The sequence below is a fragment of the Alternaria rosae genome (assembly GCF_020736505.1).
Source record: "Alternaria rosae strain MPI-PUGE-AT-0040 chromosome Unknown BKA58scaffold_1, whole genome shotgun sequence".
Lineage (NCBI taxonomy): Eukaryota > Fungi > Ascomycota > Dothideomycetes > Pleosporales > Pleosporaceae > Alternaria > Alternaria rosae.
Window position 1 is genome coordinate 3,632,481 of NW_025763570.1, and position 22,786 is coordinate 3,655,266.

Genomic DNA, 22,786 nt, shown 5'->3' on the forward strand with positions numbered 1-22,786 from the left:
TTCGCCCCTAAGTTACCAACTTCTCCCCATGTCACCAACATCGCATCTGTTTGTGATACGATGCTAGCAACAGAGTCACTAGATTCAAGCGTGCCACACGTTGGGTCGCTTTGCTCGAGAGGAGGTACCGTGCCCTCAACTCAGGCTACTGTCACCAGCCATGGAAGGCGCACCGGGATCGCCCGTGAATGACGCCGACACCACCAACTTCGAGCCTCACAGCAAGCGGCGCAAACTTCGGAAGGGAACAACAAGCTGCTGGCATTGCAAAAAGCGAAAGGTCAAATGCACATTCGATGCGACGTCTGACACCATATGTGTAGCATGTCGCCGTCGGAAGGTGCCATGCGTTCTCCAGAATCAGCCGGAAGAGGAACTCCTTGGAGGTAACGATAGCAGCCGAGAAGCATCACTGCTGCGTCCTAGTAGAGGCTCTAACAACATCGCCAATGCTCCTGATATTCCATATGAGCAGCTTCTCTCACGCTTGCAAAGGGCAGAAGCATTGCTTGCGCGATCGGAGTATCCAGGAGACGACTCAACAATCAGCTATGTGCAACTTCCAACACCTAACTCAGCTGCACTGACACCGGAACAATCTCTCCCACAAACGGAAGATAGCGAGAACACATCATCCGCCCTACGTCGAACGTTTCCCCCTCAACAGGATCTGGATCTCTTGTGCAAGTCCGATCGCAACGCGACCTTGTACAGCTACCAATGCCTCACGACGTCCGTCGACCCCTCAGAACACGACTCATTGGACATTGCCGACGATTTGGCTACGATTCCTGACACCTCGCGCATACCTCCAGTCTTGATCGCTAGGCATATGCTCATCCTTGCCCTCATGCTGCAGTACTTTCGGTGCAACAAGAGTGATTGCATCTCGGGGAATCCAGGCGTCCTCGCCGCTCGCTTGGTGGAGACAGTTGTTCGTTTGGTCGTCACCAAAGACCATCTGATAGGTTGCATCGAAGGACTAGAGTGTATCGTTTACGAAGCCACCTTCCAATCCAACGCCGGCAACCTTCGGCGAGCGTGGATCGCCTTCAGAAGAGCCATGGTGTTTGCACAGTTGATGAGACTGGATACGCCTAACCCTCCGCCTGTCAAGTATCTGGAGAGCAAGCATAGGGTGGATCCTAAGTTCCTTTGGTTTCGGATTGTTCATATGGACAGCTATCTTAGCCTGATGCTTGGTCTACCCCATGGGGGCCAGAAGATGAGCGTGGAGAACTCCAGTCCTGGGGGCAGTGTAAGCTGCCAAATCGATCGAGCACATACCCTCATCGCATGTGGTATCGTTGACCGCAACCGAGGAGACCCAGGCCAAAATATCGAGGCTACCCGTAAACTAGACCGCGACCTCCAGAACGTCGCGGCATCAGTTCCAGACAAGTACTGGCTCACGCCCAGTTTCACTGGTTTCCAACCAAACGCAAGAGAAACTTTCGAGGAATTAATGCGGCTTCGAAGTCAGATCTACCAGTACAACCTGCTTCATCTTCTCCATCTCCCTTTTCTTATACGCTGCTCCAAGGGGTCCGATTACTATATGTACGCCAAGATCACCTGCATCAACGCGGCCAGAGAGATTCTTACAAGATTCGTCGCATTTCACAACTTCCGGCCCATCTCCACCCAATCGTGCCATACAGCCGACTTCTTTGCGCTAATGGCGGGTATGACAATACTGATCGCGCACATAGACAGCAGACGCTGGACGGATCAAAGTTTTCTTGTTCACCAGCGGCCCGGTGATCGCGCGATGGTGGAGCAACTTGTCGAAAAGCTGGAGCTCGTCGAGACACAGACGAACGATCCTCTCACGGGCAAGAGCGCTGAGCAGCTTCGCAACTTATTGCTGATTGAAAGCGACGCCGCGCGTGGATTCAGTCACAGCAGCGAGAGCACAGTGAACCGGCTTGAAGAGGGCTGCGGTGAACAGTTTCAGCTCTCGATACCATATTTTGGGATCATCAAGATTGGTGCGAATGGCATCACGAAGCAGCGGCCAGGTTCTCAGACTTCTACTGCGGCAATGCCTGATGTGCCCTCTTCTTTAAACCCAGTGGGTGTCGATGACAACATTTCTTCCTTCGGTCAGGACATTAGCGGCAATCCATCATCCAACCTACTCGTACCAGAGTCTGGCCCGCAGCACCCTCAGTCGATACAGCCACCACTAGCACCTTCTGATGAAATCTTCAACACGTCGCAATGTTATCCAGGGTGGGCTGCCGGAACGGACGACTGGGCGCTTCAAGGTGTAGACGCAGCATTTTTTGAGTCATTGATGGGAGGAGTCGGAAGTTGGGATGATACACTACTGGGGAATAGTTAGACACAGCATCAGTATTAAGCGTATAGATTCTGGGCCCCCAACAGATGGACTAGTGGTGTTGCGCCTTGTCCAACAACTCCTTCAGCTCCTCATACCCTGCAGCGCGTTCTCATCCGGCCCTTGCCCCGGTGTCCACGTGGCATGTGCAAAGTCAATCATCTTGACTTCGGCCAGCTTAGGCACAGTCTCCTCATCGTCCTCATCCTCGTCTTCCGGGTGCGCGGAACGTAGCTTCTGCTTGGTGTTCGCATACTCGTCTACATCACCCTCGTAGACCAACAGTATGCTTGCGCTGTACATCCTGCTCTCTTTGCCTTCGAAGACTTCTTGAACATCCTTAACCTCACCCAGAAAGTATGCGAGTACCTCCCTCGCCCGGTCAAGCTCTGCTTCTGACTTGTCGCCAGGAAAGATGTAGTCCGTGAAGCCTTCGCTTACATCCTCAGCGCTAAACTTGCGTCCATACATCTTGTTGTACACCCAATAGCCGCCGTCTTTATCCATTTCGACGTATTCCTTGAGATCTTCGGGGACCTCAGGCACCTCAGCGCCCTTGTATGTGCGCATACCTGCTATCCGAAAGCCTAGACTGCCACTTGTAGTCTCCTTGCTCACAGCATCTAGCCGTGCCCTCTTTTCCGGCTTCGCAGCCTCGTCCCACAACTGAGCGCCAAGCTTCAGATCAAGAACATTCGGCTTCTTGAAGCCGTGTGTGATATTCTCTAGCACAATGTGGAGATCGGTCGCGAGCTTCTTGCCGTGTAGGCGCTCAATTGTGCCGTCCGCTGTTTGTATGGTGCCGCTCTCGACGGACTCTGTAGCAGCGGTTTGGTCGGCTGAGAGGGAGAGCTGGCCCATGAAGGTGGGGAGATGACGCGCGAGGTCTGGGTGGTCGGCAAGGGATTCGTAGAAGTCAATTTCAGCGAGGGTGCATGGTTTTACTACTACGCCGCCGGATGGGTCGCTGAGCACGCCGTCGCTGTTGTTGTATTAGTCTGGTAGACGAGGCTGACAGGCAGCCGGTGGAGACTTACTGGCCAGCGGCAGCACTTCCGTATGCTACGAGTTTCGACGCGTCATATTGTTTGGAGGCCATGTTTCGTGGTCTGTATGGAGCGTTTGGTCGGGATATCAGTGTGGTTGCACTTGTGGTTGGTGTTTAGGTGGAAGATACATGGTGGGTTGGCCCCACGGGCGTTTCAGGGTCCTCCGCTACGATTCAGCCAATGCTGTCATCACGAAATTTATTACTCATGTGCTTAGCATCACCCAGTACCTTGAGTGGATGACTTATATGTCATCTACACGACTCGATTGCTGGGCACGATCTGAAAGCCTCATTGCTCAAACCCATAGCAGCACTTGTGAGCAGATTTCATATGCGCCGTAGTTAACTAAGTTGACGTCTCACTATGGTGCTGCCGTATCAAGCGTTTGTACGAACGAGAGGTCCGGAACAGGAAGCTACGACCACCAGTATGAGGCAGTCGCGCTCTCTCACCCCAGTTTGCAATTACCATCACCGGCGAAGCATCGTTTGCTGCTGCTTCACTAGCGCGTCGACTTCCCATGCCCAATCCCCTGTATATCACCCTCTATAACCCCAAGTCTGTTCCGGTTCGCATTTGATATCCCCAATCTTCAGTACAGCGAGTTGCAGACATGGCAACCGCAATGACCGCACCTTCTATGGATGCAGGACCTCCCAATGGAGCCTCCACCAACATCACTGCCATCTCTCAAGTCACCGGCACTGTGGTGGACCACCCAGATGGGGTAGAGATCCGTCGTCAAGTACGTTTCCCAGTCCCCAGTTTCTCGGTAAGTTCTGCAGATGAACTAATTGTTCTTCAAGGTGGAGTTCTACTTTTCAGATGAAAATCTCCCTACCGACGAACACATGTTACAATGCTGTGGCGGGCGTGAGAACATCCCCGTCTCCATCAGCCGCATCTGTGGTTTTCAAAAGATGCGAAAATACAAGCCCAAGTCCCTCGTTTCTGCAGCTCTTCGATTGAGTGCCTTCTTGGAAGTCTCTGCTGACGGGAAGACCATCAAGCGGAAGGTTCCTCTAACCGGAAAGTGCGTCCTGGATCCAGATTACTTCGATGCCGACGACGATAATGACATCGCATACGCCCCGGGTTCACGGAAGGCCAAGGCTCAGCAACCAGCGCAGTACCCAGTACCACTACTCCCCCAGACCAAGGCCAAACATCCCGAAGGAGTGTCTAAGAATATGCTGAAGGCTACTGGATTCGAGAAGGCGTACATGGAGCCTACTCTCACCCCCGCGGAAGCCGCCGAGGAAGAAGAGATGTACTCTATAGACAAGTCGTTCGTCGAGCGCATCGAGATTGCCATCCAGCGCTTCAAACAAAAGCGTCGCATGCATGAGATGTATGCACATGTCTTCAACAAGCTCATGCGCTTTGGTGGAGTAGAGTCCGGTCCTCGCCAGTACCAAGGGATATCCAAGCACGACATGAAGGAGATGGGTGCTGAGGAGCTTGCGAGGGCCCTCGCCATCCACAACGTACCCTGGGACCGCTCCGATGAGAAGCGATGGGTTATTGACTTTGTGGCTGTCTGCAAAGCTTTCCTGTAAGCCTACCACCCCAACCTTGGCTGACGCGATATTGACTGTGACAGATCATCTTGGTACCCTGCCCACTACGGCTATGCTTCGCACGCCATTAAGAACGCTTGTCAAGTGCCCCGCTCTTTCTTCGGATATCTTCGCTTCCACCGTGTCTGCCCCGAATCCGACAATCAGCTTGCCACTGCGCTCCAAATCTGTGACCAGGCTGAGCGGGAGCTTCCCAAAGTCAACTCCGTAGGTCTTGCCCTGCCCGGAGACTTCAACAAGTCCGCTAGCGTTGTCTTTGGTGGTGCCCAGACCGGCATGTATACTGGCGACAAGTCGTGGGCTGAGGACCTCAAGAAGCAAGGCCTGACCGTTCCCGAGATCGGCATCCGGGAGGAAGAGGCCAGGATCAAGTTCGGCACTGGTATCGCCGTTCTGGGCTCGGATGCGCAGTACGACATGTTCGAGTCTGGGGATCTGCAGGTTCTCAGCAAAGAGACTGCCTGTCTTGAGGTCACTGGCATTTACCTCCCCAACGACGACACGAAGTCCTCATATGCAGAGCAGAGCAAGGTTTTTAAACACAAGCTTGGTCAGCTTGAACCTCTCGGCAAGCTTGTATGCAAGACCTGGTACACGGACGACTGTGACGAGTGGGACCTGCCCAAGGACAAGACCAAGTATCCCAACGGCAAGCCGCGCAAAGCTGATGACGGCAAAGAGTACGAGTTCTGGATCGAAGAGGACATTGCCAAGGACTGCTTTGTGGGCCTGAAGATGGACGCCAACATCATGCACCTTTCCGGCGGCATGACCATTCTCGACGACATCAAGGAGACCATGTGCAGCTTCTATACCTGGATCCCAAACGAGCTCTGGATGGAACGAAAGCCCAAGGAAGTGCGCTGGTTGAAGAAGGGCATGGGCGTCGACGATGACGAGGATGAGGCTGAGATTAATGGCGAGAACAAGGAGAGTGCGGATAAGGAGGCTTCCGATGATGAGTTTGACGATGAGTAAACGGGTAGATGAAGGCAAGCCGGTATATTCTCGCGGGGACGATGCGATGAAACGGTAGTTCGAGGTACTTTGGTCGGGTCTTGTACCCAGCCGTTTAGGGCGATTCAAGGTTTTGGCTCGAAAAGTAAGATTTCAAGAGGGAAATTCACGATGTTTCTCCAGTTATGCCAAGGTTCTCTGGAAATACGTAAGCTATCACAAAATTGGTGAGATACATTACATGTCAATAAACTCACACTAGAGACTTTGAGCCTTCTCCATCCTAAACGAGTGGCGTTCATCGCGAAAGGTAGTGCATTCTGCGCTTGTGCAGGCTACAAGGACGGGCCTGTCCCCATGTTTGGCGTACCTGCGCCACACCTGTACGCCTCAGTTTCACAAGAACGCACTCTCGCTAGCCATTAGCCAGGATAACACCGCAACACACAAACAAGATACATATACCAAGGCCGAACAATCCGAAGATAATATCGCGCAACGAAGAAATGCCACGGCTCACGTTTGCGTCGGGATATTACTTGGCCGCGACGACTAAACACGACAAAGACAGCTGGGCGACGCCTCAACACCACGCCGTAGGGTCTGGTAAGACGCGAAGTCCCGGCGTGCGGCTACTTCGGCGAGCGGCCTCATTGCCAACACCTTGGCAGCGACACATGCCATGGCTTTCGTTGGTTTGCCAAGGCCACGCCGGCGGATCATGTGCGAATTCCTGACGCGTGTACCTTGTGCCCGGTCCTTTGGTTCGAGGGTGCAACAGTGAAAGAGGGAGGTACGACTACGTGTGTGTACCGAATCAATATCAAAGGGAGATATGCCTGGGTCGGTAGCAGTAGTGCGCGCGGCACTGCGTTACATGCTGTATATACCCGCATTATCCGTCTCCCGTCTCGCATTAAAGACGCAAGTGTCGCGGGTTTCCCGGTCCTACCTAGCCAACACATGTGAGACAGACTGGGGACGTGGGAGCTGGAGGAAAGGAGACGCGCAGTGCGTGCGGAGTGGAAAGGGCCAGGGACCGCCAAGAGCCTTGAGTGCTCTTAGCAAGCGGAGAACGCAGGCGGGCGTGGCTTGGGTAAAACGTGCGTTACCGCCGCCTTTTGTTATCTGGGTCGCTTCTCCGCTGGCTCTTTTCCCTGGTGTTCGAGCATGCCCTTTTGCGACGAGGCTGCTGTACCACGACGTTGTGGCGTTACCATCACTGCGACCGCGACTGGGACATGAGCGACGCACCATTGGCATTTGCGAAAGAGCGAGCATTACGACTACTGGGGCTGCCGTGATCGACGGACGACTACGCTCGGGGATTAAAACAGGTGGACCTGTGCGGAGCGGGATATGTCTGCTAAGATGCACGTCGTGAGCGCCGTCTTAGAAGCGCGATCAAGTATGGGGTTGCCAAATCGGGCTCAAGTTGGTATGTTCGTCCGCGTCTGCTACTACTAAGCAACGCAACATCGTCGCTGACCATATTGCAGCCCAAAGTTTTCTGAACCCCTACATCTACGACCCTTCTTACCCCCTGGCTATAACAGGCGCAATTGTCGTCCTGTTGCTCTCCACGTACTCCATCTACCAGTATGTCCGCCACAAGGCGTACTTCTTCTGGGCGGCCATCATCGCCATCATCATGCTCGATCTGGGGTTCATATGCCGCCTAGTATCGGCCTACGACGAGCACAGAGAGTCACCCTTCCTCGCATCATGGCTCATGATCTTGCTCGCCCCTAGCTTCCTTGCTGCAGCGTGCTATACGGCATTCAGTCGCGTAGTCTGGTTTTCCTGCCCAACCCACGCGCTCAACTTCAAAACGCTGTGGTGCTTCCCTAGGTGGATCACCGCCAACTTTGTGTGTTTCGACCTCTTCAGTTTCCTCATTCAACTCGTCGGCGCGAGTCAGATCAGTCGGCAGTACGATGAAGACACGCAAGGGAACCGGACCATTGCTACCTCTGAACGAAAAGCGCTGCCTGGCCGGATTATCCTCATCATGGGTCTGGTGATGCAACTGCTCTGTTTCCTCAGCTTCTCCATCATCAGCATGCGGTACTTCTACATTAGTCGGCACTGGGCTGCACACGACCTTGGAGATTTGCACCTTTGGCGGAAACTAGGGTATACCATAAACCTCTCATCGGTTCTCATCGCCTGTCGGGCCCTCTATCGCACCATCGAGATACCACACGATCGCAATTATGGGCTGGCATACCTCCAGAGTCACGAATGGTGTTTCTGGGTCTTCGATGCCGCGCCCATACTTGCTGTGCTGGTCGTATTTGCAGTATGGCATCCGGGTCGTTATCTACCGAGAAGCTACACAGGGTGCAGGCTGGATAAGGGCAGGGCTGTCAAAGAGAAGGATGAGATCAGTTCGATGAACGGTGGCAGTAGTGGACGGGAGACCGAGCTGAGAGATTTCAAGCCCGAGGACTTCCAATCTGGAAGGGTCGCGACGAACGTGTAAGATTTTGATACACGGATGAAAAGGTTGTTTGTTCATGATACCATTGCATTTAGCGGGAGGCGCTCTGAAGCGCCATCGGGATGATACCATACTCAATGACATAATTGCATGCCTACCCTCTCTGGATCTTTCAATTTGTGGCTCTTTGCAGCATCTGTGTTGGTAGCCTTGTGCTCCCTTCTAAGTACTCTTGCACCTAGCATCTCTTCGTTCCGATGGACACCTCGCACAGCACGATGCGTTCCTGGTGCAGGATACGTCTTAGCTGTCCTGCGAGGCTCATATTGCAGTGTCCCCATGGCCGGTATTGCTGTTGGTCGAGTGAAGGGCTCCGAGGAGTCGTGGGTTGGTAGTCTCCTCTCCCGATTTGTATCGGAATGTTCACCAAATGGTTTCGTGTGCTCTCTTCATATGTCGGCCTGGTAGTGCATCCTGAACTTCTTGTTCGCGCGATCAGCTGCTCTTGTCTGGAATTGCTCGGCATTGAGCTCAAAGACCAGTGGTTTCACGGGCTCCTTTCCTTCTTCGACAGGAAGCGGCAACTCAAACCGGATGATTGTGTGTTCCTTGGGTATAGCTAAGTTCGTCAGATACTTACCACTTACCTGGTCTAGCCCACAGGACTTACATTTTACGGCGTTGTTCTTTGTGATGATCTCGAATGTGAACCTCGTATCACGGACAATGATGCCCTCCAAACCTACGCGACTCACGCACCGGCTTCTCACCACACTCACGAGCGCACCGTGCATGTCGGCGGTCGCAAGCAGTTGCCCACTTGCGTTTGGCGTGACAAGCACATTTCTCGCAGCATCGTTCAGACCTAGCACCTCGCTCATGTATCCAATCCACAGGTTGTGCAATCCGTCGTAGATGGCATACTTCTGTTGTTCCTTGGGTATCTCGTTCAAGCACAGTGCACGTTTCTTCGCAGCGGATAGTGGACGGGGCTGGTTCTTGCTGCGCTTCCTGGCGGCTTGTTTGCGCTCATTGAGAGCACGGCGGCGGACTGCGCGTGCAGACGGTGTAGGCGAGGTTGCGCGAATGTGGAGGGGGCGCTTTATGACGCGCTCGTGGTAGTGTGATTCTGCAGTGGAGGGAGAAAATGCGCGATGCAGCAAAGTTTGCGCAATGTGTGGATTTGCGTCTGCCATTTCGATTTGGGTATCGCAGTAGCAAAAGTCGCAACTCGGCGAGATGGGTAGAGTTGGTGTTCTTCGACATGACGAGGAAGACGGCGGCACTAGTGCGCACAAAAGCGGGCTAGAGCGGTGGCTCGGCTATCGTTTTGTCCGCGCTGCCTCCCACACAATTTCGACAATTCGACCTCAGCTTCTCGACAACACCGCTAACCCGCAGCAACCGTCAAGATGAAGTACATGTACGTCTATCCCTCGATCACGACTCCCAAGCCGCCGTATCGCACAATTTTCCCGCCTCCGAACAGTCAATGGACGCCTCTATACCGAATTCCTCCGGCAAGAAACATCGAATTCCGGATCCAATGCTGACGTTTGCGCAACAGCCACTCTGAGGAAGAGCTCGAGATCCCCGAGGGCGTCAAGGTCCAGATCAAGAACAGAAATGTTCTCGTTGAGGGTGAGTGCGCATGGTAGAAGACCCCTAGAGAAAGAACACTGACATCTTCAACAGGCCCTCGCGTAAGCCGCCCGCAATAGTCTCGACGATCCACGATCCAATTCTTACACTACACAGGGCAAGCTCACAAAATCTCTCGGTCACTTGGCGGTCAGCTTCACGCACGTACGTTTGGAACACACACATCGCATTGGGGGCATATGCTAAGACTGGAACAGCCCAAGAAGAACCTCATCAAGATCGAGCTCCACCACGGTTCCCGCAAGAGCGTCGCCACCCTCCGCACTGTCCGCACCCTGATTGTACGTCGCGCGCACCCTCGAGTCTATACCGGCAAGGAATGAAGGACTGGGCTGACTGGAGTAGAACAACTTGATCGTCGGTGTCACCAAGGGTTACAAGTACAAGATGCGTTACGTATATGCCCAGTATGTCGCACCCATCGCACGTCCTTTCCGAACCCGCTGCACAGCATGTCCAATACGACACGACTTTCAGTGCGCTCCGAGTGGCGGATGCTGGAATGCTGGGCGCGCCAAATTGGCTCATGCTCGTGGCGGGCCTCTGCACATCGTTGAACACGACTAACATCATGTCCAGTTTCCCCATCAACGTCAACCTGGACAAGAACAAGGAGACCGACTGCTGGGAGGTTGAGATCAGGAACTTCATCGGCGAGAAGCTCGTACGAAGGGTTGTCATGAGGCCCGGTGTTGAGGTTGAGGCATCAAAGAACCAGAAGGATCAGCTCGAGCTGTCCGGAAACGTAAGGACTGGCGCGCAACGTGAATGCAAGCAACGCTAACGATCATCCAGTCGCTCGAGGACGTCTCCCAATGTGCCGCCGATATCCAGCAAATCTGCAAGGTCCGCAACAAGGATATCCGAAAGTTCTTGGACGGTCTGTACGTGTCGGAGCGCGGCAACATCGTTGACGACGCGTAAACGGTTCTGGGGAGTACGGGTTTCTTTACGGGCAATGAGCATCTATGAACTTCTCTGCATCATATGCGGTTGGCGCCTGGGGGTCTAAGATCAAAAAACGATGTTCAAACAATACCACCATGACTTGATGGAATCGCGCCGGCACATTCACCATGAAGTGTGAGGTGATGAGAGGTCAATAAGATCAGTACTTGCCAGGAGACATGAACGATCTAAACTCACTCCAACACAACAGCGACCACTTTTGGCATTTGGTGATGTTGCATTCTGTGATCCACACTTCTTTCACAGTACTACAGACAAGACATGATTATTCCGAGTGAGCATTCGTTTGATGATCGATCGGGTCCATCTCAATACCCATGCACGAACAGACGCCTCCTACCCCTTTTGGCATCGGACAGTCCGCGGATGTGGGATTTCCACATGACGTATCAATGGCGGCTCATCGTGCCTGAACCCCGCATCGTCGCTCGTTGCAGTATCTACCACCGGGATAATGATGAGGCTATCGCCGCAAAACCCGACAATGACAGCTCATTGTAACCTCGATTGGAAAGCAGGTTGTGCAGGCACGGCGAAAGCGCCGTCATGGCGATATATATGAGGAAGGTGTCGCCCTTACAGCTGTTAATTCATTCACACCTCAATTGCTTGCCCCACTATAGCCCTGCTAAACACCAAGCACCCCACTAAATACCAGTTCGCAAGCGCTCCAGTGATTTGTGACCATGCCGGACAAGCTCGATATAGAAGGTCTCCTCAAGGAGTCCAAGGCTGAATATAAGCGCTTGGGAAAGAGCGGCCTGAAGGTCTCGGTACCCATCCTGGGTGCTATGAGCATTGGAAGTTCCAAGTGGCAGCCCTGGGTGATTGAAGAGGAAGAGTCGCTACCGCTGCTGAAGGCTGCATACGATCGCGGTCTGACGACTTGGGATACCGGTAAGACTGTCCGAGCAGCCACGACTTAGCAACACTTACTGACAGCTTACAAAGCCAACGTTTACTCCAATGGTGTCTCTGAGGAACTTGTCGGCAAGGCGATCAAGAAGTACAACCTGCCTCGCGATAAGCTCGTGATTCTCACCAAATGCTTTGGCTACGTCGGCGAGGATCCCGGTCTACGAACCATCCAATACGGCAAAGAGCTGCCTCAGCTGAAAGACTATGTGAACCAAGGTGGCCTCTCACGACAGGCCATCTTCAACGCCGTCAACGCGTCGCTCAAGCGTCTTGACATGGAATATATCGATCTTCTGCAGATCCACCGCTTCGACCCGAACACGCCTCTCGAGGAGACGATGGAGGCGCTGCATGATCTGGTCAAGAGTGGAAAAGTTCGATACATCGGTGCCAGCTCTATGTGGGCAGTGCAGTTTGCGCAAATGCAGTTTACTGCTGAAAAGAACGGCTGGACGAAGTTCATCAGCATGCAGAACCACTACAACCTGCTCTACCGCGAGGAAGAGCGTGAGATGAACCGGTTTTGCAATGACACTGGTGTTGGTCTGATCCCAGTATGCTTCCGTTTCAACTACAAAGTCAATCTTGTGCTAACAGTTTGATAGTGGGCACCTCTTTGCCGTGGCCATCTCGCTCGCCCTCCCTCCGCATTTGGCTCAACTACCCGTTCAGAAGGTGAACAAAAGGCCGGTAACCAGAGCTCTGGTAACACTGAGCGTGATAAGAAGATCATTGCTCGCGTTGAAGAGATCGCGAAGAAGCACGATTGGAAGATGAGCCATGTTGCCCTCGCATGGATCAACAAGCGTGTTGCAAGTCCAATCATCGGATTTTCCAGCACAGACAGGATGGATGAAGCGCTTGCAGCGAGAGGTAAAGAGTTGACTGAGGAAGAGGAGAAGTACCTCGAGGAGCTGTACGAGCCCGTGAGGATTGTTGGGCATTCATAGACAAGTCATGCAATAACATCAATGACAGCGGTTGAAGTCAACAAGCGATATATGAACGAATATTGCGGTGCCGAATACGAAGTCATCATTCATCTATATTGCTTTTCCAAGTGGGTAATTACAGGTTTCGTATGGATACCTAGGTACCTAGGCAGCCCCGGATCATCTTGCGAAAGAGAACAGTCCAGTAGAATGCTGACATGCATCTCCGCGTGGACCTTGAGCCCTTGCAGTAATCAAGTGGATCTCTGATTCACTCGGACCGCATTAGGGCCCGGAGCTGAGATGATACGCGTCGATGCGCGCTTTGTCCAGTCGCCGAGCGGCCAATGACGTCGGTCACGCGATCTATCTCACCACCGTGCCTGATGCTCCGGAGCAACAACACAATGGCAATAGATGCTTGGGAAGGGCAAAATGCAAATAACGAGGTTCAATTGCTAGCTTCTACACTATCTCTTGCGCTCCCGACCAACAATGTTGGATGCACACGCAGGCTTCCACCGTTGGTTTGCTCCTTCCCCGCATTCTGGGTGATGCTCCCCTTCCCCGCATTGGCCCGACCATTCATGTCTCACGCCGATTGGATTGGACCACAATGTGGTGATCGATCAAGTGACCGTCTCCTGTGCCTGCCGGCGACAGGCTGAGCCCCTCATAAGCTGCGCCCTCCCTCGTTTCTTCTCCTTCCTCACAGCCTCCACTGTGCTTTCGTATCTCACATACCATCCACAGCTCTAATCAACCATTCTACAGCTTTCCAAGCTCTTTCATCATCTACAACCCCTTCAATCTTCCAGTAGCTTGACTGCAACTGCATCCCACCACAATGGCCGCAGAGACAGAAAACACGCTTCAGAAAGTCGACTCCTTGACCGATCACCAAGATGGCGCCGCGAAGAAGGGCCACCGCAGAGTCAGCTCTATGGCTGCTGATGTCTACCGTATCGAGGACCTAGGTGAGTACTTCTTTGTGACAGTAGCCCAAATGAGGGGTCGTGCGTGAGGGGCGGGCGGGGCTGACAGAACCTCAGAGAAGGAAGGCAAGAAGATCGAGATTGCAATCGAAACCCAGAAGCTGAACTGGTAAGTGATTCCCCTTATCGAGTCGTTGCGAGCCATCCGACCATGATGTCTACCAGCTCGTCGTCGTCCGGATAGCTCCGGCAGCCCCGATACCTTGTACCATGCTAACACACTACTTCCAGGAAGCTGAACAAGTCGCCGAGCACCGTCGAAGACCCCTCAGTCTTGAAGCTACCTCTCACCGAGCCCAAGCTCAAGTCCATCGCCCTGCACTTCCCGCTAGGATTAGAAGTCACCGCACGGAACATGAAGGGCGTTACCATCAAGGACGCACTAGATGCCATCCACAAGCAGTTCAAGAAGCGCGTAAGTATCCCTTGTGATTGCATCCTACCATTGGGCATCGTTGTCGCTGCTGTTATATCCCGCATAATTTGAGGTTGGTGTCAAAGCACAGCTAACCCTCGTATAGGCAGACGACGAGTTCGAGAAGCCATACCTCATGGGCTTTGAGTGGGACCCAGAAGAGTGCTACACCCGCTTCATCGTCCACCAGTCACCCGTTCCGACAGTAAAGAATGACTTCGGCTCAAGCAAGAAGAAGAAGAAGAACAAGGCCGAAGGCGAGGAGGGTTCCTAAATGAACGACTCGCCCCTTCCCTGACGTCGACTTCTACACACAGCCTCAGTCATACTTCCGTGCTTCGGCACTGGTATGTGCGGGGTACGGATATGCACTCGGGTGCTGGTCAATCTTCATATCGATATGGGAAGAGCGAGCGCATCTGCTGCGATGGCGTGTCTGGTATACTGTAGGCCTGCATAGGTAGACGGTTTACTGGCTGCGGATATCGAGCGGTGGATGCGTCGTGAAACCGTTCGTGGGGTACCTGCTGAATGGGCTGTATCCGCTTATGTATGCTCTCGGGCACTCTTTGGGGTTGCTGGAAAGCACCTTGTATAATGATAAGACCTGATCATCCTTTTGTGTCCTCAAAGCTTTCTGTGATGTCGTTTGTAAAGGTTTGACGTTGACTTGGGCGGACCCACCTTACTGCGGGCAGCTCTCCACCACGCTGTAAGCGAAGACACCCGGGCACGTTGCGGCTTCTGCGATCACAATTGCCTGTCCTCCCATATCGTCTATGCACTGGTCTTCCTGATGAAGTTATTGGGGCGTTCTTGTCGCATCCAGCAATATCGCATGCACGACACGATATATGCCTATAATGGCGCCTCAACTGTCCTTAAACGGGGTAGCAAGTAGCCTTGCATTGGTAGCGCTGCAAGCGCTGGCGTTTCACCACCCTTAGCATAAACCTTTGTCCTTCGACACCGTATTTTGAACAGCACTAATCTGTCTCGCTGCCTCATATAATCATATCTGCTTCTTTACATACAATCCCAGACGGCTTCATACATCGTGTACGCTCAATCGTCGTGCGCACACCAGAGCCTAGCAGAAGACCACAACAAACCAGCCACCGGGACCCGCCTGTGTTTACGATCTTACAACCGCGTCCATCCACCCGTATACATATACCAATGCGATGTTCACAAACCTCCAGATAAGGCCTGCCAAGACCCGACGCCGCAAGCCTAGCTTGTCCATTCGGGCTGGCGTCTCAAAGCGCAGGGTTTCCACAGTTTCGGCATTGAGTGCAAGCATCGTTCCGTCCGTGAGCTTCATGGAAGGCCTGTTTGGCGATGAATTTCCCGAGGCGTTCGGGAGCGGGGCCCAGAACAGGAAAACCGTCACGGACTTGCCATCGGAACTTCTCGAAATCGTCTGCCAACACATCTCAAAGCTCGACATCAAGCGACTGCGGCTCACGAGCAAGCATTTGGCGGCCAGCGTGTACCTGCGTATAGATCGCGTCTATGTGTCGCCTAATCGAGCTAATCTGGACTATCTGCATCAGATCATGGCTCACCCGACGTACAAAAACCGTGTGCTCGAGATTGTCTGGGATGACGCCTTGCTCAATGAGTATTCAACCTTGGATGATTTCCGCCGAGCAGTTCTCGCCGACGAAAGAGAGATTACCAGGGCGATTGAAAGCCGACTCGAGGAGGCCATGGAGCTCTACGGCGACGAAAACCCTGAACACCGATCATTGTCGGTGGCAGACCTAATCGAGGATGGTCGGCTGACCGAGATCGCAAAAGAAATCCTCTTGCGATATGACGACCACTTCTCAAGAGATGTTTTGGCTAGGAATGCCACAATGATGAGCATTGAAGACAGCTATGCGCTATACCAGGAGTTGTATCGTCAAGAACAGGAACTTGTGGAACAGCAAGTCGATGCAGCTGCATTACATGAAGCACTAGCCAGCTTTCCGAACGTAAAGAAGATAACGGAGACAATCGACGTATGGCCTGCATGGAATGTCTCGCCTCGATACAACACGCCCTATCATCGTTCACTGCCTATGGGGTTCCGCAAACCAACTGTCTGGCCATGGCTCCGACCTCCTCAAGAAGCAGAGCGTATATACGATCAGTGGTCCTCACGTGCTGCCAAGCTGAAAGATAACGGAGAACTGTTACCCAGACGTTATGGTGTCGTGGTTTCTGCGATCCTCGCCATGCCAAATCCGCGGATAGAAGAGTTCATCGTTGAATCAGAACACCAAGCGAGAGACTACCACCACTGCTTTATCGCTAAAGCTAGCTTACGCAACTATCAAATCACGAAACAAATGTTCCAGAGAACACCCCTGAAGCATCTCAAATTGACAGTCACCCCTTCGAATGACTACCTTTACAACGAAGAGAGTTTGACCAATCTCCAATCTTTATTGGCGGAATTACAGTATCTCGAGCATCTCGATCTAAGTATAAACGACCAAAGATCAGGTCGGCGCTCGCGCCGATTCCTGCCCGTCAATCCTATCCCAGAGGCGGTGAGACCGCAGTTGAAAACGATTGCCTTGCGGAACATCAAGCTATCGGCGCAGGACTTGCTCGATCTTTTCATCATGTCGGTGAACTTACAGCATGTCACTCTGTATCATTGTTTCCAGCGCACACCACCGCAGTATGCATTCCCTTGGCTCTTCCATAAACTAAGGCAGCATTACCACGATACGACAAATGTTAGTAAACCGAAATTTAGGATCGTAGCACCCCTGTCCCGTCAGTACTCACAACTTGTGGATGAAGAGGTTGATGCCTTTTTGTACGACGAAGACAAGCCCGAGTGTCCGTTTTTGAAGCAGCCGCCGAACAAAGAACCTAACGAGATCAAACCACACATGGGATGGAAGGTCTGGGATAAAGACGAGAGTGTTAGGGAACGGATGGCTGAGGTGATTGAAAGAGAGGAGATGCAAGAAAGGGATGAAGAGATGTAGTAGTATCAATGGCACTCACCCGCATGTCGAAAGTAGTTTCGAACCCCGAGTATTGAGGACTACAAGCAAGCTTTGGAGGTTTTGGGTCCCCTCGTCAGTGTCAAGTATGCGCCTTCCGATATTCAAGGCGTCCGTGCACAATGCGCCTATACGTCTATACATCTAGCCCTCGTACATTTGGAAGAATACACACCCACGAGCACCACTAAGCTCACAATCTACCTTGAACTCACTGGCGGTCTCACTTGGACACGAAAACTACCACATTCTTAATGCCAAACATGGCTTCCTCAAAGGCTACGACTGCTGGTTTCCCGGATCTTCCTGTCGAAATTCGCCTCCACATTTGCTCCTACATCATCACTTTCATCCCTACAATGGTTTGGCATACAGACAGACCCGACTCCGACTATCCTTTTTCGCATCTTAACCATATGAAAGAAGTCTTCGTCCCCCAGCGCATTCCGTCTTCGCACAATCTCTACAGCTATCATGGTCTCCTGCTTTCATGCAAAACCGTCTATGACGAATTCGAGCATGAGTGGCTTAATGCCTATATCCCATGGTTCAAAAAGGAGTTTGATATCCATGACTTTGATCTTCCAACTATTAGCAAGATAGAGGATACGGCACACGTGCGCATCGGTCTTCCAATGCCAACAGGCGGTTGGCTCCAGTCTCCGCCTATGGTTCACTCCAGTATCCACAAGCTTGCCAATATTTTGCCTTCCTTCTGCATCTATCCCATTTCGTCGCTTGCGTTCGATCATATGTCGCTCACCCGAGACCAAATCAAGAGCTTTAAGATGGTCGCGTCAGGCCAGGAAAAGACCCTTTTCCTGCGCTCGATACGACTAGTCGCTGGAGTTTTGACAAAGTTAAGGACATCCGTTGATACACTTCAATATGGCCCAATATTTGGGGAAGACTTCCAGAGCATCGCGATGGATTGGGCGTGGAAGGAAGTGGTAGCTAGGCGCGAGAAGATCGACGGGTGGCAAGAAATGGAGTGGTGCGATGACGCTTTTCGACCTGGTCGCCCCCTACAACCGCTCAAGACGCGCAGGTCCTACCATCAGTCATCAAGTTCTAGTCAAAGACGTCTTTCTCAAGATATGGCTATGCCACAATAGAACAAGCTGGAGCTTCGCTTACGCAAGTGGAACAGTCGGTGTCTGATATTCATTTGGAATTTTCGGATTCAAAGCCACCTCTACAGTGAATGGGAGTTGCAACTGTTGTCCAAACTGTACGCTATGGATACATATAGTAAGCTACGTTGCAACTCCGCTGGAGTAGCTAGCATGTACACTTTGAGGATAGGCGCAGTATTTGGAAATAGAATTCATATCAAATAGGCTTCCTCGCAATAAATTTACACTCAACTAATTCCCTTCTCGCTCTCCAATTCATTTGTCAAACATCATCGCGGAGGTCGGAGCACGCAATACAGTTGTAGGTAATTGAAGATATAGAGCATAATCATGTGTAGTAGGCAAAACTGTTTGTAGTCCAAGAATGTTCTTGAAGCTACGTGTTTCCAATGTGTCAGACTTGTGGCAAAGTCGTCACCATCCCATCGTTCGTCTTCCTAACTCCTAGTTAAGCAGTCCCTCTACAGGTTCCGGCCAACTACCCAAGATCATGGCATTGCCGGGCGTCTGTCCCGGTAGCGGACTGAGCAGCTTGACCTTCTTCTTCGCCTCATCTACATCCGCGACATAGATATACCCCCTAATACTGCTATCCCTGATTACACTCTGCGGATCGTTGGGGCTCGCTGTTGTGATAGCCAGCAATTGATTCTGAAGCGCCTCAGACGGTGTGACTTTCTCAAAGATCTGCCGCTCGACCGTCATGCCGTACTCGTCTACCCCGCCGTTTCCTTCTCCTTCGACGACGCGGAAGATGTTCAGATCGGCGGCGTCGGCCATTTGGCTGCTGGGAGCCAGTGTCTCGTCGCCCTTGCCGAAAAAGTACTCTTTGATTTGGGCGTGGCGGAGGGCTTTCATATATTCTTCGCTTCGGTCGACGCACCCGCCAGACTTGTCGAGACGGACTACGGATACGGTCTCGGAGGGGTCGCCGCCGGTGCGGGCTGCGAATTTGCGGGAGAGGTCAGAGTAGAGGCGTTCGGAGCCGAGCGTTATGACGACGTTGACTGTGGTCGAATGTCAGTATGATGATCTGATATTGGTTACGTACGCTTGATAGCCAATCCTCTCGGAAGATAGATAGTGGAACTTGAGTGTATGGCTATACATGGGCGATGTTGGAAAGGGGAAAGCTGAAGTAGTATGCAAGACATCACACGCACCAGAGAACTCAGAAACAATATGTTCTATGTTGTCGTAGACGCCATTTCTCCCTTGGCTGATGGCGCCTGAGCTATCAATGATGAAGCCAGCCTGCTTGCTGAGCGTGTCTTCCTCCAATCTACTTGTGACAGCAAGTGCCATGCGCGTTACCAACGGCTTGAACACCCTGCCCTCCTCTGGGTCCTTGAGACCGTAGTGGTATACCAGCGGCATCTTCACTGGAATAGGACTGGGCCCGGAGATTGGACTGCTGCCCCAACCTTCTTCAATGTCCACAATGGACGAGTATACCGCTGCTGAAAAAGACCCTGGCACACTGAGCATACCCTGGCGCGGGTCCAAATTCACGACCATTGGCTGCCTGCTGGTCTTGACTGCGTAGGAGGTCAGAGTCTTGACGAGTGACGTTTTCCCTGAGTTCTCAGGGCCTACGACAAGCACTCTGGGTCCCATTTCGACGCCGCCACTGGTAATGCTCTTGTCGCGCAGGTTTTCCAGCGCAAAGTGCAGATTCGCGCAGCTCATCATTGGCGTCTCTTCCGCGATGTAGTCTGATTCAACCTCTCCGCCGATGTCGAGCTTGCAGCCATGCCATGTGAAGATAGCGCCCTTTGTGCCCTGAAACGTGTATATGGTGGACGGAGCCAGCTCGGTGCCGAAGAACTCTGCGGTGCCCGATTGCAGCTTCACCGTGAGGGTTCGTGAGAAGGATACCTCGAAGCGGTATTCGGTGTTGGCAGCGAGGTCTTGCGTTCGTGTGGCTGTCGAAGTAGGGGCATTTTGCGCTTCGGTGGGCTGCGAGGATAGGTTGAGGCCTGGTAGAGAGATCATGGTCGGTATAATGACGTGGATGGACGCTTCAGCTGTGTGCGAAGACTGGGTGGGTTGGAAAGTATAAGAATCCTATAAGTTGGGTGAGGGGATCAGTCTGCACATTCGAATTTGATTGCGCAATACAAACGCGCCTGAGACAGCAGGCAGTAGTCACATAAAAGTCCAAGTTGCCGTGACGAGGCGATGGGTGCGAAGAACAATCGAGACGCGATGACTTGAGGAAGCGCGACGCAGCTGAAGCTTGGGCCCTGCGGACTTAACACGAGCTTATTGGCGGAGCTGGTGGGGTCCTTTCCCCATGAAAGCTCCCTGGTCAGTCGGAAGCTTGTCAATCTATACTTCGATTGAATCTCGTCATCTGTCCATCTGGCTCTTGATGATTTGAGCTTTTTCTTTCTTGTTTTGCGCCATGTTCAACGTCTTCGGCTGAACGTCCTTTCCTCCGCGCCACGTCCATTTCTGCATTCCTCGATTTCCGATAGCCATTGCGCGACTAGATCTGGCTATCTTTCGCGATAGCTCCAAGTCCTCGAATTGTTGCCTGGACTATCTCAACCGATCATGAAGCAGTCACTAGCATCCTTGTCTCTTGGGGCTCTTCTCATCGTCTCATCTGTTTCCGCCGGACTGAACAATATTAAAGAGCAAGAGCCTCTGAGACCTCCAATCGATCCGCTCAAATATCGAGCAGCATGTCCAGACTACAAGAACTATGCAATGCGACCACAGTATGTCAACATAGACATCTGAAAGAGCAGATGCTGATTTATATGACAGTCCGCCGTATAGCACCGGCCCCATGGAACTACCCTTTCAACGACCGTCCAAATACTGCCGAACCTTCGAATCGCCTTTAGTTGAAAAGGTCATCGATGACATGAACGAGAAGATGGTCGACAAGGACCTCGCTCGTCTTTTCGAAAACGCGTTCCCCAACACACTGGACACTACCGTACGCTGGCATGTCGGTGATACTGTCAAGCATAAGACATCAAAGCGAAGTTGGGATCCAGCAGCTTGGAAAGGAGCGCAGAGTTTTATCGTTACGGGAGACATCAACGCTGAATGGTTACGCGACTCTACGAACCAGCTAGCACAATACCAGCTGCTAGCGAAGAAAGACAAGGAGATACACCAGCTCATTCTGGGAGCCATCAACACACAGGCAGAATATGTCATCGGATCGCCATACTGTAACGCGTTCCAACCGCCTCCTCCGAGTGGTCTCAACCCAACCTTCCAAGGCGACGGCGATAAAGTACATCCAAACTACGAGGAATCATTCGTCTTCGAATGCAAGTACGAACTCGACTCTCTTGCCCACTTTCTCTCTTTATCGAACCAATTTTACAACCATACCGACTCTACAGAGTTCATCAACGGTCGTTGGCTCCTCGCTCTCGATACACTTCTCGGCGTGCTCAAGGAGCAGTCAAAGCCTACCTTCGACGAGAAGACAGGCGCATACCAGGGCAACGAGTACACATGGCAGCGTCAGACCAACATCGGCACCGAAACCCTTAGCCTAAGCGGTCTCGGCAACCCTCTCAATGGCGGCACAGGGCTCGTCCGCTCCGCCTTCCGTCCCAGCGACGACGCCACGATCCTCGGTTTCTTCATCCCCGCCAACGCTATGATAGCTGTCGAACTCCTCCGTACAGCTGCGATCCTCAAGAAAGCAGGCAAGAAACACATAGCAACTGAAGTGCAGACCTGGGGCGAGACAATCCAAAAGGGCATCTGGGAACACGGTGTTGTGACACACAAGAAATACGGCGAGGTCTTTGCTTTCGAAGTCGATGGCTATGGTTCTTCCATCTTGATGGATGATGCTAATCTGCCCTCTTTGCTCGCTTTACCACTACTCGGCTTTACGGATGCAGACAACAAGATCTACAAGAACACGCGTAAGATGATACTGGAAAAGAACGGAAACCCCTATTACCTCACCGGCTCCGACTTTGCGGGCATCGGCGGCCCCCACGTTGGCGTGCGAAACGCTTGGCCTATGGCTGTCCTTGTCCAAGCTATGAGTAGTGACGACGACGATGAGATTATGAAGTGTCTTGCTGCGGTCAAGAAAGTAAGTCCCCTAGGACTCATACACGAGAGTGTGAATGTCCAATCTGGGAAGTCATATACGAGGAGCTGGTTCGCGTGGGCGAATTCGGTATTTGCACAGACAGTGTTGGACCTGGCGCAGAGAAAGCCACATTTGCTCTTTGGCAAAGGTGCTGAGGCCTATACTGTTGGATGAAGGAAGGCGAAGATTTCGAGATAGGAGTATACGTTATTCTAGAGAATACCTAGTCTCCAAGAACTGAAAGTTTCTATGCACTCGAATGTAGTGATTAGCGAGACGTAAAACGGCAAT

The 22,786-nt window shown here is 52.3% G+C and overlaps 12 protein-coding genes across 12 annotated transcripts; 9 read left to right on the forward strand and 3 right to left on the reverse strand.

Moving 5' to 3' along the window:
• Window position 1: 1 nt before the first annotated feature.
• Window positions 2-2,415, forward strand: BKA58DRAFT_22921 (uncharacterized protein). Its single transcript, XM_046166442.1, has one exon. It carries the CDS (start codon window positions 161-163, stop codon window positions 2,345-2,347), a length of 2,187 nt encoding a protein of 728 aa, XP_046031559.1. The 5' UTR covers window positions 2-160; the 3' UTR covers window positions 2,348-2,415.
• BKA58DRAFT_22966 (inositol polyphosphate kinase-domain-containing protein) lies at window positions 2,388-3,524 on the reverse strand. Its single transcript, XM_046166451.1, has 2 exons — window positions 3,382-3,524; window positions 2,388-3,326 (listed from the first exon to the last, which is right to left on the reverse strand). The coding sequence occupies exons 1-2, from the start codon at window positions 3,441-3,443 to the stop codon at window positions 2,429-2,431; spliced, it is 960 nt and encodes a 319-aa protein (XP_046031560.1). The 5' UTR covers window positions 3,444-3,524; the 3' UTR covers window positions 2,388-2,428.
• Window positions 3,525-3,873: 349 nt separating this feature from the next.
• BKA58DRAFT_22971 (Argonaute siRNA chaperone complex subunit Arb1-domain-containing protein) lies at window positions 3,874-6,248 on the forward strand. The gene is made up of 3 exons (XM_046166452.1): window positions 3,874-4,141; window positions 4,203-4,951; window positions 5,000-6,248. The coding sequence occupies exons 1-3, from the start codon at window positions 4,010-4,012 to the stop codon at window positions 5,952-5,954; spliced, it is 1,836 nt and encodes a 611-aa protein (XP_046031561.1). The 5' UTR covers window positions 3,874-4,009; the 3' UTR covers window positions 5,955-6,248.
• An 847-nt stretch (window positions 6,249-7,095) lies between these two features.
• Window positions 7,096-8,622, forward strand: BKA58DRAFT_22973 (RTA1 like protein). The gene is made up of 2 exons (XM_046166453.1): window positions 7,096-7,371; window positions 7,433-8,622. Exons 1-2 carry the CDS (start codon window positions 7,293-7,295, stop codon window positions 8,416-8,418), a joined length of 1,065 nt encoding a protein of 354 aa, XP_046031562.1. The 5' UTR covers window positions 7,096-7,292; the 3' UTR covers window positions 8,419-8,622.
• BKA58DRAFT_22976 (Rof/RNase P-like protein) lies at window positions 8,622-9,616 on the reverse strand. The gene is made up of 2 exons (XM_046166455.1): window positions 9,047-9,616; window positions 8,622-8,995 (listed from the first exon to the last, which is right to left on the reverse strand). The coding sequence occupies exons 1-2, from the start codon at window positions 9,570-9,572 to the stop codon at window positions 8,826-8,828; spliced, it is 696 nt and encodes a 231-aa protein (XP_046031563.1). The 5' UTR covers window positions 9,573-9,616; the 3' UTR covers window positions 8,622-8,825.
• A 97-nt stretch (window positions 9,617-9,713) lies between these two features.
• BKA58DRAFT_22994 (ribosomal protein L6, alpha-beta domain-containing protein) lies at window positions 9,714-11,206 on the forward strand. Its single transcript, XM_046166461.1, has 8 exons — window positions 9,714-9,799; window positions 9,944-10,017; window positions 10,072-10,079; window positions 10,135-10,182; window positions 10,236-10,319; window positions 10,384-10,445; window positions 10,618-10,783; window positions 10,834-11,206. Exons 1-8 carry the CDS (start codon window positions 9,789-9,791, stop codon window positions 10,960-10,962), a joined length of 582 nt encoding a protein of 193 aa, XP_046031564.1. The 5' UTR covers window positions 9,714-9,788; the 3' UTR covers window positions 10,963-11,206.
• A 395-nt stretch (window positions 11,207-11,601) lies between these two features.
• Window positions 11,602-13,143, forward strand: BKA58DRAFT_22992 (aldo-keto reductase-like protein). Its single transcript, XM_046166460.1, has 3 exons — window positions 11,602-11,904; window positions 11,959-12,479; window positions 12,531-13,143. The coding sequence occupies exons 1-3, from the start codon at window positions 11,694-11,696 to the stop codon at window positions 12,873-12,875; spliced, it is 1,077 nt and encodes a 358-aa protein (XP_046031565.1). The 5' UTR covers window positions 11,602-11,693; the 3' UTR covers window positions 12,876-13,143.
• A 472-nt stretch (window positions 13,144-13,615) lies between these two features.
• Window positions 13,616-14,996, forward strand: BKA58DRAFT_23067 (uncharacterized protein). Its single transcript, XM_046166479.1, has 4 exons — window positions 13,616-13,834; window positions 13,910-13,961; window positions 14,084-14,267; window positions 14,374-14,996. Exons 1-4 carry the CDS (start codon window positions 13,705-13,707, stop codon window positions 14,539-14,541), a joined length of 534 nt encoding a protein of 177 aa, XP_046031566.1. The 5' UTR covers window positions 13,616-13,704; the 3' UTR covers window positions 14,542-14,996.
• Window positions 14,997-15,451: 455 nt separating this feature from the next.
• Window positions 15,452-17,260, forward strand: BKA58DRAFT_302509 (uncharacterized protein; the record flags this gene model as incomplete). Its single annotated transcript, XM_046166928.1, has 1 exon — window positions 15,452-17,260. The coding sequence occupies one exon, from the start codon at window positions 15,452-15,454 to the stop codon at window positions 17,258-17,260; it is 1,809 nt and encodes a 602-aa protein (XP_046031567.1).
• Window positions 17,261-17,396: 136 nt separating this feature from the next.
• BKA58DRAFT_23069 (uncharacterized protein) lies at window positions 17,397-18,626 on the forward strand. The gene has a single exon (XM_046166480.1). The coding sequence runs from the start codon at window positions 17,533-17,535 to the stop codon at window positions 18,391-18,393; it is 861 nt and encodes a 286-aa protein (XP_046031568.1). The 5' UTR covers window positions 17,397-17,532; the 3' UTR covers window positions 18,394-18,626.
• Window positions 18,605-20,598, reverse strand: BKA58DRAFT_416605 (mRNA cleavage and polyadenylation factor IA/II complex). The gene is made up of 2 exons (XM_046172601.1): window positions 19,578-20,598; window positions 18,605-19,421 (listed from the first exon to the last, which is right to left on the reverse strand). Exons 1-2 carry the CDS (start codon window positions 20,407-20,409, stop codon window positions 18,859-18,861), a joined length of 1,395 nt encoding a protein of 464 aa, XP_046031569.1. The 5' UTR covers window positions 20,410-20,598; the 3' UTR covers window positions 18,605-18,858.
• A 133-nt stretch (window positions 20,599-20,731) lies between these two features.
• On the forward strand, window positions 20,732-22,783 carry BKA58DRAFT_426139 (uncharacterized protein). Its single transcript, XM_046172953.1, has 2 exons — window positions 20,732-21,140; window positions 21,190-22,783. Exons 1-2 carry the CDS (start codon window positions 20,974-20,976, stop codon window positions 22,667-22,669), a joined length of 1,647 nt encoding a protein of 548 aa, XP_046031570.1. The 5' UTR covers window positions 20,732-20,973; the 3' UTR covers window positions 22,670-22,783.
• Window positions 22,784-22,786: the final 3 nt, after the last annotated feature.

Coding starts and splice junctions, on each gene's coding strand:
- BKA58DRAFT_22921 (XM_046166442.1), top strand. CDS start 161: ATGGAAGGCGCACCGGGATCGCCCGTGAATGACGCCGACACCACCAAC.
- BKA58DRAFT_22966 (XM_046166451.1), bottom strand. CDS start 3,443: ATGGCCTCCAAACAATATGACGCGTCGAAACTCGTAGCATACGGAAGT. Junction 3,327..3,381: donor GGAAGTGCTGCCGCTGGCCA/GTAAGTCTCCAC, acceptor ATACAACAACAG/CGACGGCGTGCTCAGCGACC.
- BKA58DRAFT_22971 (XM_046166452.1), top strand. CDS start 4,010: ATGGCAACCGCAATGACCGCACCTTCTATGGATGCAGGACCTCCCAAT. Junction 4,142..4,202: donor GGGTAGAGATCCGTCGTCAA/GTACGTTTCCCA, acceptor TTGTTCTTCAAG/GTGGAGTTCTACTTTTCAGA. Junction 4,952..4,999: donor GCTGTCTGCAAAGCTTTCCT/GTAAGCCTACCA, acceptor TGACTGTGACAG/ATCATCTTGGTACCCTGCCC.
- BKA58DRAFT_22973 (XM_046166453.1), top strand. CDS start 7,293: ATGTCTGCTAAGATGCACGTCGTGAGCGCCGTCTTAGAAGCGCGATCA. Junction 7,372..7,432: donor GCCAAATCGGGCTCAAGTTG/GTATGTTCGTCC, acceptor ACCATATTGCAG/CCCAAAGTTTTCTGAACCCC.
- BKA58DRAFT_22976 (XM_046166455.1), bottom strand. CDS start 9,572: ATGGCAGACGCAAATCCACACATTGCGCAAACTTTGCTGCATCGCGCA. Junction 8,996..9,046: donor AAAGAACAACGCCGTAAAAT/GTAAGTCCTGTG, acceptor TGACGAACTTAG/CTATACCCAAGGAACACACA.
- BKA58DRAFT_22994 (XM_046166461.1), top strand. Junction 10,320..10,383: donor GCACTGTCCGCACCCTGATT/GTACGTCGCGCG, acceptor TGACTGGAGTAG/AACAACTTGATCGTCGGTGT. Junction 10,446..10,617: donor ATGCGTTACGTATATGCCCA/GTATGTCGCACC, acceptor CATCATGTCCAG/TTTCCCCATCAACGTCAACC.
- BKA58DRAFT_22992 (XM_046166460.1), top strand. CDS start 11,694: ATGCCGGACAAGCTCGATATAGAAGGTCTCCTCAAGGAGTCCAAGGCT. Junction 11,905..11,958: donor TCTGACGACTTGGGATACCG/GTAAGACTGTCC, acceptor CAGCTTACAAAG/CCAACGTTTACTCCAATGGT. Junction 12,480..12,530: donor CTGGTGTTGGTCTGATCCCA/GTATGCTTCCGT, acceptor ACAGTTTGATAG/TGGGCACCTCTTTGCCGTGG.
- BKA58DRAFT_23067 (XM_046166479.1), top strand. CDS start 13,705: ATGGCCGCAGAGACAGAAAACACGCTTCAGAAAGTCGACTCCTTGACC. Junction 13,962..14,083: donor GAAACCCAGAAGCTGAACTG/GTAAGTGATTCC, acceptor CACTACTTCCAG/GAAGCTGAACAAGTCGCCGA. Junction 14,268..14,373: donor ACAAGCAGTTCAAGAAGCGC/GTAAGTATCCCT, acceptor ACCCTCGTATAG/GCAGACGACGAGTTCGAGAA.
- BKA58DRAFT_23069 (XM_046166480.1), top strand. CDS start 17,533: ATGCCAAACATGGCTTCCTCAAAGGCTACGACTGCTGGTTTCCCGGAT.
- BKA58DRAFT_416605 (XM_046172601.1), bottom strand. CDS start 20,409: ATGATCTCTCTACCAGGCCTCAACCTATCCTCGCAGCCCACCGAAGCG. Junction 19,422..19,577: donor TATTGTTTCTGAGTTCTCTG/GTGCGTGTGATG, acceptor ATTCGACCACAG/TCAACGTCGTCATAACGCTC.
- BKA58DRAFT_426139 (XM_046172953.1), top strand. CDS start 20,974: ATGAAGCAGTCACTAGCATCCTTGTCTCTTGGGGCTCTTCTCATCGTC. Junction 21,141..21,189: donor AACTATGCAATGCGACCACA/GTATGTCAACAT, acceptor TTTATATGACAG/TCCGCCGTATAGCACCGGCC.